This window comes from Sipha flava, unplaced genomic scaffold, assembly GCF_003268045.1.
Source record: "Sipha flava isolate LNK unplaced genomic scaffold, YSA_version1 164_pilon_pilon, whole genome shotgun sequence".
Lineage (NCBI taxonomy): Eukaryota > Metazoa > Arthropoda > Insecta > Hemiptera > Aphididae > Sipha > Sipha flava.
Window position 1 is genome coordinate 56,486 of NW_020271825.1, and position 16,543 is coordinate 73,028.

A 16,543-nucleotide genomic window follows, 5' to 3' on the forward strand; every position below is an offset into this window, starting at 1 on the left:
CATGCATGTTATTTGACGGCTCAGTTATTTGTCATCCTCGTATATTTTAGGAGAGGAAAAACGCTGCATACATGTACCTATGGTACATGCTTTATATGTGTGTATATATTCAGGTATACTCGGGGTTTTCTCGTTTTCCTCTTTCGGTAATTTATTATTATTTATACCATGCACAGGCGCCCAGCTCCCTCGTCGACTTGCGCGTATCATTCGCCCCTGTACCGAAATATTATATACTTGGCTTTTTCATTCGCCGCGGAATAGAGGTGTTGTACGCGGCGACCGCTTAAATTATAATTTACAGGGGTGCGTGCACGTATATACCACTGGCCGTTCAGCGGGTTAGCGCGCGACGCGTAGTGCGTGTGTGCGTGTGTGTGCGCGCGTCCGTGTTTGTGCGAGTGTGTGTATGCGGGTGCGTCGGAAATAACTTACGTGCGCCGCTGGAATACGACAGCCCCTATTGAGGGTTTTTCCCAGCGGGCGAAAAACCGCGGACGCGCACGCAGTCAGTGTCGTGCTACCGTCGGGGAAACTCGGTTGATTGTTCGTCGTTCGCTCGTGCATCCCGTGCGCCCGCGTTGTCGATCGAACGCATGAATATTTTTCTATTTTTTCCCTCGTTATCAGCATTCGAAAAACGAGGTAAATCGTCGACGTTTGTTAATATTTAACATTAATCAAATTTATGAATTTATTAAATTTCTTCGATTTGTTTACATTCGTACTGTGACTACCACCTACCTATTATATCATCATTGTTTTAAGTTATTTTTGAAATAAATTTAATATAAACATTAATGTAAATAATTTCATCTTATACCGTGCACAACATATTGTGAATCAATTGTTTTTAATCCTGCAGTATTTATACCGTCTGCTGTTGCCGTCCATTCCTGTGAGTATCGCATACTACATAAATATTGTTAAATTAATTGTTTGTGTTCACGTAAAAAGCGATGGTGTGAGTAGTTAACTTGTAAGTCTAATAGATAAAAATGATGGTCAAACACATATGTAATATTTTATTTTGGAAAGGGCCTAAAAAATGTCGATTTTTCCACTCAAATTTATAACTTTATACGTTAATAAATTATTTTTAATACAATTTTAATTTATTTATTAAGATAAAAGCTCTTTTATTTTTATTACCTTCAAAATGAAGAGTATTTTATTCACATTTAAATTGTAAAAGATTACAATTCATAGGCAGTTATGAACCAATTTAGAGGGCGTCTAGAACCCATAGAACCATTTTATTATACCAAATCTGTTTTTAAATGCGTGTCATCAGCTTTTATATGAAAAATGAGATGAATTTACGCATATACTTTTAAAATAATTGCAACTTATTAAGTACTGTGATGATACACATATTTTACTCAAATTTGAAATTATTATATATACAGTTGCAAGTTAAAAAGAAATGCTGATTTGGTTACTAGGCATGAATTCACTCTGGTTGCCATGCAAATGTTCATGAAAACATTTTTGAATTCATTATGATTAAATCTAGTCTACTTATAATAATTATTATAAATTGTAATATGACATATTCAGTGGCATATTTTTAAATTTTTTGTGAAGGAGGTTAAAATTTTCCTAAAAAATAAATGATTTTATAATATTATAAAAAATACATTTAATGAAATTAATAATGAATAAATTAATAATTATATTATTATTAATAATATTATTATTATATTCATAAATTAAGAGCTATTTATAATAAAAAATGTAAATGTCTTTTTTTTTGATGGTTCATAAATAATTTCTTCAGTTTTTATTACGGTTTATATTTATTGATAACATCGTTAAACTATAACCTTTATCTTCTTCTAGGAGATCTAAATCTAGGACCCCACTCCCTCCCGAAAATGGATATATTATGTATACATAAATAATATGAGTATTGTAGAATAACCTAATTCTGTTAGTTAATTATACATACTAATCTATATTCATAGTATCATATCAATTATGAATTTTTTTATATTATCACCAAGACTGTTTATGTTCAAATTATGTATAATAAAACCTGCACTGTGTAAAATGTATTTTATTTATAGAAAAACTCTACTAGTGGTAGAAATTATATAATATATATATATATTATATAATTTCTTTGTTTCTTTAAATTACTATATACTGTAATTGAAATATATATTTTCGATTAAAGCCAACAAATTAAAAGGAATAATTTTAAAGATCTAAAATTAAAACTAAATGTAAATAATGTAAATAAATGGTAAGCTTCAACTTAAAAAAAAAAAAAAAAACAGTAACAATAAACGAACGACCATTCAGGATTCCCTGCAGAAGTAATAACTCCAAGAGCGAAAAGTTTTATTTTTAGAAGTCCCCAGTGTGATTCACTAATGGCCTTGGGTATGAAAAACTTCCTCCACGCCATCCTCTTCAAAATCCCACAGGAATTATACGTCTACCTGCTATCCTCTTACGAATAATAGCATATTTCTTGGATGTTGCCAATAAAAACCTTTATCTCATACACGAGTCTGATTCCTTGCAATTTTCATACATCTCATAGATTTATGATTTTGTTTTTTGCAAATTCCTTTGATTTCTCATTTTGAGTTTATATATACGAATATGTAAAATAATTTAGGTAAATTTATGTTAAAGATGCGTAACGTTTTTATTGCATTTTGCATTGAAACGTCAACGTGATTCATGAACCCCAACCTTTTGCCTGTACCATGTCATTAGAGTACTGGGTATATCATTGGTATAGGGAGAAGGGAGAGGAAGGGCTAGCCAGAGCTGTCCGGGTATGATTCAATTAAGGAGTACCCGAGTAAATCCAGAAGAGCTGTTAATTATTTTGGAAATCAAAATGTACCAGTGTATAATGCGATTATCGAGTACTGTGTCGACAACATTTGTTTTCCTACATCAATTAGTTTTATGATATCAAATTTACATTTTTTTTATATTACACTATTTTTTTCAGTGAACTGACCACACAATTATTCTCATGAATTTTCCATAAAACTTTAATTCGTTGGTGGACTCGTTGGAAAATCTAACACGGCGTTCAATACAATAGCCTCAAATATTGAGCTGACCCCATACAAATATAATTTATATATCTAGCCATTTTGCATTCGTAAACTATAATATTTGAATATCACATAAATCATCTGTATCCAGGAAAATAATTTGGTTTTACTGTTATGAAAATTTGTGTCACCATAAAATATTTACATATGAATGAAAAAATAAGTGAAATTCAAAGTGTTTTTGATATTTATATCGAACAAATTAAAACATTTGAATGTAACATTCTCACGTTTAAGTTATTTTGCAGGATTCAGGTGACATTTGGATAGATGTATTATTAATTCAGAAGACTGTTATTTTAATAACCATTGTTCTTTGCAATTTTCGTTAAAATATATAGACTTTATAGAAGTTCTGTTTCAATTTATTTTCTAATTAATTAGAACTAAAACTAGGCTTGTAATATTACTCTTAAAGGTGGAAACTGTTAAGAAGTTTTAATTAATGTCAACATTTTTTCATCTTAAATTTGATGATTAGTTGTGAAAGTTTAACTAAAAATCTGATTTTAAAATTTTATATTGTTTAATGTTGTGATAAGTTATTCAGAGAATTCACTGCGACAAGACTAAGGAGAAAAGTCCAAATCTCGTTTGTCACGTTTTCACGATTCATTCCCGTGGGATTGGTGGCTGTATAAAAGAAACACAACGTAAATTAAGATTTAAAAAAGAGGGAGTTTTAAAAAGTGTGGAAAAACTAATGAAAAGTTTTTTACCCTAGGATCTAGAGTTCTATTCGGTCGTAGTCCAATTGAAAGTAGTTCCCTTGGGGCAAACGAAATCTAAAACTGGTCGATAGCAATTTTTCTTAGCTTACTAGACCATGGATGAATAAGACCACAGTTATTGCATGATAATAATTAATTTGTTTTGCAATTACTTCTAATAGACTTGAAAATAACTTTTTTTAATTATAGTAAAGTAAATCATATTAGAAATGGGTAGAAATAATTGTACCTATGTGAACTGATGCATATTTAGATTTTTGGCACCCTGGAGTACTGTTCCTTAAGTGTCCTTTTTTAAGAATTAATTTTTATTATAACATAAGGGGGTTTTTATAAATAAAAATATTTTTAATGTAATATATATTGAGGTAAATTAATCAAGTAAAATATTAAAAAAAAATTATAATTTTCTACGTGTATTTTGTTTTGCTAATGTATTTATAATATCATCAAAGTTTATATATATATAGTAAGTGCAGATCCAATAGAGATAATAGCTAACTTATTAAGACGATCATTAGTCATTCTCAACCTTAAATAAGATTTAACTCTGTTTAGTGCTAAAAATTATTTTTCGGTTGAACAAATGGACGTTGGGCAGCATAGATACATCCTTAATGCTATACTATGCTAGGAAACGGTTCTTGTAGTTTTTCAGTTCTGATAATTTTGCAAATATCTATTACAATTTCATGTTTTTTATTTTCAGTTAAAGACATGATATAATTTCTGAATTCTATTTACTCGTTAGAAAATGAAAATGAAATATTATTTTTATACATTTTTTTAAGTATTTCTGCTTTTATGTAAACTTCAGATAGTGATAGTTTTATTATTTAAAATAAAATGTAACATTTTTATTGGCTTCATCATAATACAATTTTTATCTTTCAGGTTTAGAAGTAGTTTGTCAATAATATATAATAAATATTAATTTTTAATGAATCTCGAATTTCAAAATGTATTTCTCTTTTTCTTTTGCAAATATTTCCCGGTATTTTACGAAATGTTTTGTGTATCAATTAATTACTCTCCCTTCATAGCTATCAAACATACTCTCTAAATATAATAAATATCCAATTAATGATTTGTATAAACTTACAAATGTCTCTAAATCAATCTAAACAGACCTCAATTGTTTACTAGTTTTGTTGAATCTTTCTAGTATATCATCCCATAATGTGGTCATCATAGCTATTCCAAGACTGTATAATATTAAATGCAATCTATTATCTTCTGATTTTGTTATTGACTTTTCTGATTTATAATTGTTGATAAAAGAAAGTAAAATAATTATTTGATTCCAATTATACCTTGGCTCTTTTTAAATTCGTCTCTGTAAAATCTCATAGTATAATATGCGTATTTCATTTAATCATGTATTTTTCCGATTGATTATGATGTGACAGGTATCATCATAAGCGTGCGCATGGGATAGTCGGGGTAGGCACTTAACTACTCTGTAAAACTTCCTTTCCTCACCAAAATATTCAATATTATCACAATAATAAATAACCATATTATGATTAACCACTTCTAAACGTCTGTAAACCGTAAATACATGTATAAGAATATTGGAAAATATAATTATTAAGTTAAATTAAGTTATCCTATCCAAATTTGTTGTTAATATTAAATGTTAATGTGTCATGTCTGACTACCCTGCCAGTAATGTCTGCGCACGCTTATGGGTATCATATATACGGACATCGATTGATATTTTAGGAGGAAGAGAGGCATATATTATTTTAGTACGGTTTACGTTTAGATGAACAATTACACCCTAATATTGGGTGATTTAGATGTGTAAACGACATACATGGGACATGTTATTTTTTATTTATATCTCAATATGCCTTTATAATATTCAGAAAAAATAATTGATTATAAAAAGTGTTTTTCATTGGATTCAGGTTATTACATAGGTAAATTAATATATAATTTATCTTATAAAATACCTGATGTGTTATAAAAATTACAATAGATGTATAGTTTATTATTTTACCTACTGTAATGTAAATTGATATATCTAAGTTAATTGAATAATTATAATAACAGTAGTAAAATATAAAGTATAACATAAAAAGATTATTTTTTCTGTTTAATAATTATTTTGCTTTCAGTACATTGATAATGGATTTATTATATATTAACTCGATTTAATCTTTATGAATATTAGGCATTTTTATATTTTTATGTAAAATATATTTTTTATTTGGACTAATTTTTAAAATTGCTTTTTATAAAGTTATAGTATTTATAATGTATCTACTGGATAATATTATTATTGTACATGGTCAATTCAATAAATTACTTTAATGACCCTTTCATTAATTGTTAAATTTATATGCTTTTACATGTATTGTCTACTGTCAAAATAATAGTATTATTTTATAAAAAGTACTCGGGACTTAAAACTTTCACTAATCAATATTTTTAATTTAATTTTCTGTGTTTCATAATCATAAACAAGTTTAAAAAAATCAGAATTTTTTAATATAAAAATTAAAACTACATTTTAATTAAAAATACAAAATGGGCACTCAATTTTTCTTACATTTCTCAGTATTTATATTAATTTAATTAAATAAGGTTACATATTGTTTTATGTAGTATGTATTGTAGTGATATTATATTTTAGAAGTAAATCGAGTAGTATAGATATATTTTAATTATTATATTTTAGTTTGTTTTAGAACTTGAAAACCTATTTTCACATTTATTATATCTTCACTTTTATTTGTTAATCACTAGTTGTTTTCCATTTTTCATTCAAAGTTGCCGTAAATCTTCCAACTCAACTTATCTGCTGATGTCTTGAATGTCGAGGCCTAATACAGTTTGGCTTTTAATTCAAATCTTTAACGATTAACTAGTTGAAGGTCTTCAAATCCTTATAGTAGGTCCCTGTTTGGCATATATATAACTGTTTGTCTATAATTTAGAAAATAGAAAAATTATAATGTCAATATTTTTTAACTCTTTAATTTTAATTTTTAAATTATAAATTTTTTTTATACATCTAATACATATTTATTGCTTAGCTTTTTTTATGACTATAATAAATAATTTATTGTACGCAAAGAAAAATAAAATACAATGTTATTTACAATAATACAATAGGTAAATTGTTTTTTTTACATAGGTAATTATATTAATTAGGTATTTTTGTTATAAGGAGAATAGAAACATTTTGTAAAATATCTTTATTTTATATTTTAAAGTTCTCTAATAGCATTTTCTATAAAATAAATAAAAATAAACACAATTTATATGGAGATTAGTTAAACAGTTTTTACGAAAATTTAATATACCTGATAATACAATATAATAATTGATGTCATAGATTTTAAAAGAAGTATGTGTACATTATACAGTATAACGTTATATATTGCATTTTGAACTGTATAATATACTTCCATCGAGTGTTTTAAGTATAAATAAATAGATAACACTAAAAAAGAACGGAGTATGATTCGACCTTTCTAAATTGAGTTTGTCTTTTCTCCTAGTTACTAAAATATCTTATATTTATATTCACTTTGTTTGTTCATTTATCATGATTTTTGTTGGTATATATACAATTTCAAATAAGTTAGTTCCTATTTCCTTGTCTTTGTTTTTGGCATACAATTTTACAGACCTCGTTGTCTTTAATATATTGTGTTATTGTCATTTAAATCGTAAATTTCTTTGGTATGGAAAATTAATACACGTTGTAGGTCTAAGGACATAAATTATAGATAGTATATTTTACGAATTGAAAACGTGCAAATTAAAATATTAATGGAAAAATGTAAATTTTTTGACGAAAAATAAGAAACAATTATGAAGCAGCAAGTTGAATGATTAATGAAGGGATAATTGATTCTGAATATTTTTTTATAAAAATTCCAGTCAAAGGAAAATCTGTCACAACCCTAAACCCATAAATAACAGAGGAAAAGCAGAGCAGACTGAAATAAAATGGTTATTTTATTCAGTAAACAGCTTTTTGAATTAATGGAATCGTAAATCGTAAATTAATTCTAAGCTGTATGCAAACAAATATGAATAAATTATTATACAATATTATATTTTTATTATAATTTTTTTTTTTTAGATCAATTTAATACTAACAAAGTAAAACATATTAGTATTTATTTATTAAGATTAATATACAGTTTTTTTTTTAATTTTATCAAAAATTAAATTAATAAATTAATTGTTTTAGCAACTAAAATAATTATATTAATTATTAAGTGGAATTTACTTATAAGTGGGACATTTATAAAATGTTTAGCTGTAATAGAAATTATATTTGCTTTTAATTTTAGTTAAAGATTTCCAAATTTGGTAGTTCACAATGACAACAATAATAAATTATCTTAACGTTTTAATATATAGTATTTGTATAAGTTTTAGTGAAGCAACTATAAAAAAAAAAAAAACGTTGTTATTATAATGATTTTTCTTTGTTGAAAGTTTAGTAGCGAAATCCAATGAAAAACATATCGACTCATACAAAATTTGATAGCAAAAATGAATCTGTATTTACAACGAAAATGACAGTAACTCCTAGGAGATTAAAAATTAAATATTAAAAATGATCTCCCATTGTAATGTTTACCAGTGAAAAAATAAGTATTTCTAGTTACTTTATTTTTAACTTTAAATTATCTGAAAAAAAATTAAGTAACTTGAATGTATTTTTAAATACTTTAATTTTCACTTGGTTTAAAATATTTATATTATATTTTTAAGTTTCAATGATAACAAGAAATTAATATTGTTATCAAATTAATATATGTTAATGTTAATAAAAATTTATTTTGTATATTGTTTGGTGTTTACAGTTATAATTACATTATTTATTGTATCAAAAATCAATAATTAGTTTTTAAATATTTTTAAATATCAAAGATATTTAATAATTTATTTTCTAAATATTTTTTTTTTATTATATAATTATTTTAATACATTTACATTGAGTAGAGTAATAAGATATTACATTTTTATGTTAATTTAATTATTTGATTCATAAATATTATTATTTTAATAACAATCTATAATATTAAATCACAATGAAAGCAGTAACTGGAGTGAATTCTTCATAAAAAATTGTCTTTCCCGTGAAAAATCAGTAACTTGAGTTACTTCTGTAAAAAAAAAATAGACTTGATTTTTTTATTATAAAATAACTGTGAGCATTAAATAAAAAAATTATTTTATTAGTAATATTATACTCAATCAAACAGAAAGGGAACAAATTAATTATTGCACAAAAAAGTTTAAAAAAAGTAAAATTTATGCTTAAACCTTAAAAATTTCCCTACTGAAATATTCCAAAATTTGAGTTACCGTCCTTTTCTTTGTAGGAGTCGATGTGATTTATTTAATTTTAATATGTAATATAGTATGATATTTGTACATTGAAGTGTAAGTATTGAATAGTTTAGTTAATTAGGCATTGGAAGTATGATTTTTTTTAACACTTTTAAATTTAGAAATATCGGTTCTATGTGATATATATCTTGTATATTCCGATATTCATCGTCTACATAAAAAATGATGGAAACATTTTTATTCTGACATCTTTATTGATCAATTATCAACAGATGCAACATTTAAATTTTATTAGAGGAATAATCATGGTTTAGTTTTAAGGAATAACGAATATTAACTAACTTTTTTTTTACTTCAACTCATATAATGATTAAAGTATTATATTGAATAAAACATAGTTTTCAAATATTAAAATATTTATTATCTGAATGCCATTTTACTTTTATATGATTTGCGTTTTTTTTATACAATTTATAATAAAAATTGTATTGTAAATAAATCAATATAGTTTGAATATTAATATTTGAGCAATAACAAAAAACTCCGTAGCAACGTATGAACAGTTAAGTAAGATAATTTTTTTCTTTTGTAGTTATACCTGAGAACCTTTAGAACTTAATTAATAGCATTGTCTTATTATAAAAAGTACTTTAGAAGTAACAAATACAGGTCCTCAATGCTTAATTGTATTTTTATGATTATGCTGAATAAGGAAAAGCTATGAAAATTCAATGTGTTCTATGGTGTTCGATTTTCCGTCAATTAGTTAATATCATTTAAATCTATGGCGGAAATAATTTATTTTTAAGCATTCCTTTCAACCGCAATTTTTTTTTTATGAAATACTGCTTTTTAATATATAATTTATCTATAACAAAATACTCTAAGGTACTACAGAAAAGTATTTATTTATTATCGGGTATATTTTAAGAATCCAAATGAAAAATACTATTGTATTATCATTTTGTGTCATATTGAAGAATATTTTTAGTAAAAGCCCAACAATTTTACTGACTAAAAATATATTTTACTCTTTATTTAGATACACTTTTATCATGTTTATGGTAGTAAAATTATATATTCAGTATACAGTGTATGTATAAGTTTGTATCAAAACGTGAAATAGACACATTTCATACTGATAAACTCTTAAGTTATATTAAAATTCATATGTTAACTAGTGAACTTTATCATAAATAATTAACACTCAAAGATATTTATTTTTCCAGTTATCTAACACAAGGGTCGGCAACCCGCGGCACGCAGGCCGTGGCTAGCGAAGCAATTTTTTTTGGCCCGCACAAAGGTGGTTAATTTTTGTTCAATAAAATTTTTCATACAATCTTCAATACTATTCAATTCTTTTTTCTTTATAAATAAAATCTAATCTAATCGTTAATAGTTGATGTTTATTCTATATAGTTATATAGTCAGTTTAATCTATGAAATTGTTATTATCTAATCGGAGTTGAAAATAATGATGGCTGCACTACTCAGTCATAGGATAAATTAAATATACTTATATACTTATATATATATATATATATTTAAAAATTAAAATTTTAAATATATTTAATCTATGTATCTAATATATTTAATCTATGGGTATAGTTACTTTGCGTTTGTGACAATTAGTGTACGCCCGTACGTGTGACTGTTTGCGTTTGTAATAATTTCATTTTACAAGTAAATCTAAAAATTATGGCGACTAAAAAAAGAAAAATTTGTGATGAAAATCGTTTTTTTAATAATTCTTGGGTTGATTTATACTTTTTCGTCGAAAATAAAGGTAAGCCATTATGTTTAATTTGTCAAAAAATTAAATTTTTTCTTAAAAGCAATTTTTTCCAGTAATATTCATATTTTATACACTCATATTTCTATGTAAAATAATCAAATATAATAGCAATACAATTATATTAGTATATATCATGTATAAATATTTTTTTTAATGTGGCCCTTGATAAACATTTGTAAAAAAAAATATGGCCTACGTGGTTCAAAAGATTGCCGACCCCTGATCTAACTTATAGTATTTAGTGCGTTTTTACCTTTTTTTTTAATAAGGTGAAATCTATTCTTAAGCAATATAATCTTTAATTTATATGTAATTACCTTTTTCAGTTATTAAATTTAATAAAAATGAGTACTTTTCAATTAAAAAAAAATGTTCATGTAAGATGAGAGATAATTTTTTTAATTCATACTCAAGCTTAAAAAAATAATCCATCACGTTCTTTATTAGGTTTTTTTTATCATTTAGTCTATTGTTTTTTTTTTATTATTATTAAACGCGGGGTAGATTTAATTTTGATGAACGATTTTACAAGTGGGATTTACGTCTTCATTTGACGTGACTGCGCACACAATGTTGTAAAGTGGATGTGAATGGCAAACACAAAATACCTCATTCGTATACACACAAAAACAAACGATTATTCTCTCCCTTTCATTTATTTACGTAGTGAAAATTATTAATTTTATGCTCTTTGTAGGTATTTATTTATTATTATGAGAGTAATATAATAAAATTTGATTTATTTTTAGAAATAAAAATATCTCATTGGTGTAGGTATTATGTAGGACATTGTAGGTATATACACGTGAAATATGTATGATATGAAAAACTTGAATATTATTTATTAAGTCAATTTTCATAAAATTGAATGATTTCCTATTGTAAATTTAACTTGAATTAGCTATAAAAACATACTATATCTGCGATTTTTGGAAAGATGTAATGTAAATATTGAAAATGTCCCTGAAATGTTATACATATGCTCTATGACAATATGTGTTTTAAGTAATCACTTTTCTTGAATAAATACATTTATGTAAGTTTTATTATTTAAATTGGTGTTACAATGTTTTTAAGTTAATAGTCCTAAAGTTCCGGCAACTTTTAGAGAGATATAAATCAAAAGAGGAAAAACCACTCACAAGCATAACAATATTCTAAGAGCCATTCATTTATCGTTAATCATATATGCATAACAACAATTTTAAAAATTATTTCAATATATTATACATTAATACTTTCGATATAAATATCAGGGTTGATAATATACGCGTATAAAACGTTTAATACGTTACACGTATAATACCCCACGTATAAAACGTATAAAATGACTAAAACGTATAATATGTTTTGATTTTAAAATTCACTCTTAAAAAATTAAAAATACTTACTATTTTATACTTAGTAAAAACTAAAAACCAAAAACATATTAGGTAGTTAAAAATTATGTATAATATATAAATTATGAAGAGCTGAATTTGAATGAAACTTTATAGCTGCACAAAAACTATCGTGTATTTCATTTAAACGCGAGTTGATAGGGTAGTTCGTGATGGTGGATTATATGCGAGTCTTAATGATTGGCAAAAATCTTTAAAATGTACCGATTCGACTACAGAAAATGGAATATTGCATCCAAAAAACAATTTTCCCAATTTAAAGTTAACTAAATCAATTTCAGCATTTGTTATTTTATCATGGTAACGTTGAATAGTATCCTGCTGTTTATTTTTATTTTTTAGTGTAACGAATGTATCAGAATTTTTTGAGGTAAAACTCTCAGGAGTAAGTATCATAGTATCATTAGAATTAGACATTTTTAATTGTTTTTCACGTGAAGAACTTGCGAGTTGAACATCATTGTCAGCTTCTAATGGAATCGATAAGCATACAGTGGATGTATTTAAACTTAAATTAGGCATAGTAGTAGATGAATTTGCATTATTAAATGGATCATCTGGTTCTGAATCCGATTCAAATATATTTATATGTTTACGTTTACCTTGAGTTTGAGTTTCAGATGTTGAACTTGACGCTACTGGTAAGATAGGAGAAGATGCTCTACCCATTATTTTTAATACTGGCGGTTCTTCATTACGGATAATTTTAGTAGCAGTAGAATGAGTAGATTTTTTAATTCCTGTTGTAACTATTTTGAATAATTTTGAAGTATTGCAAGTATTACGGTGAATCAATAAACGTGATTTACTCGTATTGGACAATATTTTTGAACAAAGTAAATATTTTGCTAATTGTTTACCTATGAATTAATAATATATATATATATATATATATTAGATTTTATATTATTTTATTTTTTAAGTAATTATTAGATACACTAATTAACGTTTTTTACCTTTTGCTTCTTCTTTGTGCCATATATAATTAACATCCCATCCACTATGTGTTGGACGAACAGTCATATTTGTTTATTTGAATTTTTAAATTACTTACAAAATAATAAAATTATATTGAATTATATTCAAAATTATGTTTGTGTATAACACAATAACGTGCGAACGCGACGATAACAAGACACAGACTAATGAAATTTAATAATAAAATATAAATAATATACTATACCAGAAGGTAGAAACCTATTTTAATTTTTTGTGTTCAATCGAATGACAAAAAAAAAAAATATTGAAAATGTTATAAATATCACAAGTTCCAAGTACAATGGATTTACTATAAATATGTCTGCGATAAGATACTGATAATTATTAATATATAATAGCACCACAATTGTCTATTTATAATGTATGTTTCCTTATTTTATAGTTAGTTTAATAAGTTTAATTTGAACTTTAAATATTATAAATGAATTTTTATACAGTATAAAACGTATATAATTTTGTGTTCTATACTATATGTTTTATACGTTTTATACGTACTTATAATACGTGTTTTATACTATACCGTATTAAACGTTTCAACCCTGATAAATATAAAGAAAATAATTCGAACTATTGTTAATAATTTTATCTTGCTGATGATAAATAAGATTTAGAAAAATTTATTAGAAAAAGCAGAAATACAATAATTCTAATATCCGTATTTCGCTATCAAAGAATCAGATAACTATTATAGTATATATACTAGTAAACGTACCTAAATATTTTTGGAAATACTGTTTATTTAGGCATTCAATACTACTTAAATCTCTTCCTAGTTACATTTACAATTATTTACTGCATATTATGCCTTGAAATATTTTATTTTCTTAAATTAAGAATGAATTATTTTAAAATATTATTAAACGAAAAATGTTGGTATTGTCTTCCGCAAAGAGTAAATAACTATTTTTTATTTGTACATAAAATTAATATTATAAATGGTAAAATTAATACGGAAAGTAACGTCGACTTTGTAAATCATTTCTAACGAAATTGAATACAATTATTATTGCATATTACGAATTTCAAATATTAAGAATTTCGATGAAATACTATTTTTAAATTATTTTAATCTGTTGTCGTAGTAAATTGACTACCATTCTGATACATAATTATAATATTACGATGTAAATTTACAAATGCTTGTTCATTCTATTTTGGCACCAAAATGATAAAACAATAATATTTGTATTTTTATATTTTAATATATATGCCATGCTTAACGTTTCAAATTCGGGAGAATATTTTGAAGATTATTATCGGTTTTTGGAGAGAAACGCTCTAAGATTACTTTTCTACATTTGCACTAATAACAATAATATACAATAGCAATAAATTAAGAAGAGAAGCGTGAAAAGTTGCAACCAATTGAAAGTTCGTTGAGCCCTTACGACAACGTTGCAAAAAAGTTTGCGTGCTGTGTGAATCAAGGACGACAGTAATCGAATGTTTTTGTGTCTTTGGCGGAGTGGCTCTTTGTTTTTCGTTTACTTAGATTGTCGCCGACCGCGGTTGTGCGAATGTAACATGGTATATTATATTTAATATTTGTATACGTACAAGGTCACTCTTTCATTGACGGGTACTCGTATTTTCGATTAGATTGAATAATTTGAAATTTCTTTTTTTATATTTCATAAAGTCAATATTATAAAATATTTGTTGGAAAATGAATTATACTGCCGTTCTATTTTATGATAATAATATATTACAGTTAAATTTTTTCTAAATAAAAGTATATTAGGTTTCTAATGAATTTTGTATTCCGAAGTAGAATATTTTTCTGTCAAATATAAATCGAACCGGTATAGTTAGTAAGTAAGAAAAATGTTTCCAGTATTAAGGAGTTGGATAGTGTGCACCATTATTCTACGAGTTATTGAAAATATATTTTTATAATACCTTAATGAAGAAAACAATTGTGTTTAGTATGAAAAAAACCACATTGTATGTACATGTACTACTATAGTCTACATTGTGTACACATACGTAAGTTTGGCGAGTGTGCGCACGCGGTACACCCGTTTGTCATCATTGCATTCTGGGGTTAAATTCGGTGTTTGTACAGACTAAAAGAGGATGGGGGTGAAAGAGAAATATTCAGATAACGAATTGCGTAAGCTTTGCCGACGCCTCTTTACCCTGGCATCGCGATTAAGGGTGAACGGTGAAGGAGACGTTATCAATTTTCATACAATGTTAATAGTGCAAACAGCGCGCGTCATTTAGCCCCGGTACACAACTTTCGCCGTGTTCGTACACATCGGATTCGAGTACATGTACACTTGTTTTCACATGTGCGCGCGTGTGCGCACGTGTGTACTTTGCCCCCCCCCCCCTTTGCCCCGGTAAACATTTCGGGGTTACCTACTCCGCGGGTTTTACAAATACGAGCACATACCGTATGTATGCCCGTACACTTACGACTCTGGAGTGTGTATGTGTGTTATTATTTGACCTTGTGAAATTTCGTCAACTAATCGAATCACATTTATACTCACGGGAAATTATTATGTACGTGTACGTATGTAATGTATGTATATATATACAGCCATATAGGTATTGTATTATATAACTGGTATGGACGCAGATAAAGTAATTTAACTTCGTTCATAACATGTGTATACCATATACCATATACCATGTACCTATGTACAAATAAATTTATGTCAAACAGATTTTCCATGTTCGCCTATATTATTACTATTATATACTACAATATTACAACATTTCAAATATTTTGGTCAAAAATATTAAGAAATATTTTTTAGGTTTATGTACATTAATTATGTAGATCATACACGTACGTACATTCAATTTATCAAATACATAATGTACTACACAGTGAATAGTGTGACTTAAGGGTTTTATCTTAGTATAAACTTTATTGTGTAGATACAATAGACATAATTATTTGTATAATTTGCAAATACATTTCTAATTTATATTACTAGTACACTTAACTATGAAATGTTTTATAGATATAGATAGTACTAAATGTACATGTTTAGATAGTGTTTATATGTAATAAAATAGTAACAATAATAGTGATAATTTAGCCATATGTAGTATACCTATATATTATACACAGTAACATATTTATATAAAAAATTAAGAATAAATAAGTTATGATATGATTAAAAGTTTAACATTATGATATGTTATATAACATTAAACAAATATACAAATACTTTTACATTTTTAATTATT

At 25.8% G+C, this 16,543-nt stretch overlaps 2 protein-coding genes across 3 annotated transcripts in view; one reads left to right on the forward strand and one right to left on the reverse strand.

Moving 5' to 3' along the window:
- Positions 1–510: 510 nt before the first annotated feature.
- Positions 511–16,543, forward strand: part of LOC112679572 — a 214,805-nt gene continuing 198,772 nt past the window's right edge. The window contains exon 1 of the mRNA XM_025549440.1: positions 511–898. The gene's annotated coding sequence lies outside the window, so the exon portion shown is untranslated. The remainder of the gene's footprint in view (positions 899–16,543) is intronic.
- On the reverse strand, positions 6,581–13,463 carry LOC112679577. 2 transcript variants are annotated; one of them, XM_025549449.1, is made up of 3 exons: positions 13,294–13,463; positions 12,940–13,197; positions 6,581–6,748 (listed from the first exon to the last, which is right to left on the reverse strand). In XM_025549449.1, exons 1-3 carry the CDS (start codon positions 13,358–13,360, stop codon positions 6,687–6,689), a joined length of 387 nt encoding a protein of 128 aa, XP_025405234.1. In that variant the 5' UTR covers positions 13,361–13,463; the 3' UTR covers positions 6,581–6,686. The 2 variants fall into 2 exon arrangements, with proteins under 2 accessions (XP_025405234.1, XP_025405233.1); XM_025549448.1 differs by lacking the exon at positions 6,581–6,748 and having other exon boundaries at positions 12,439–13,197.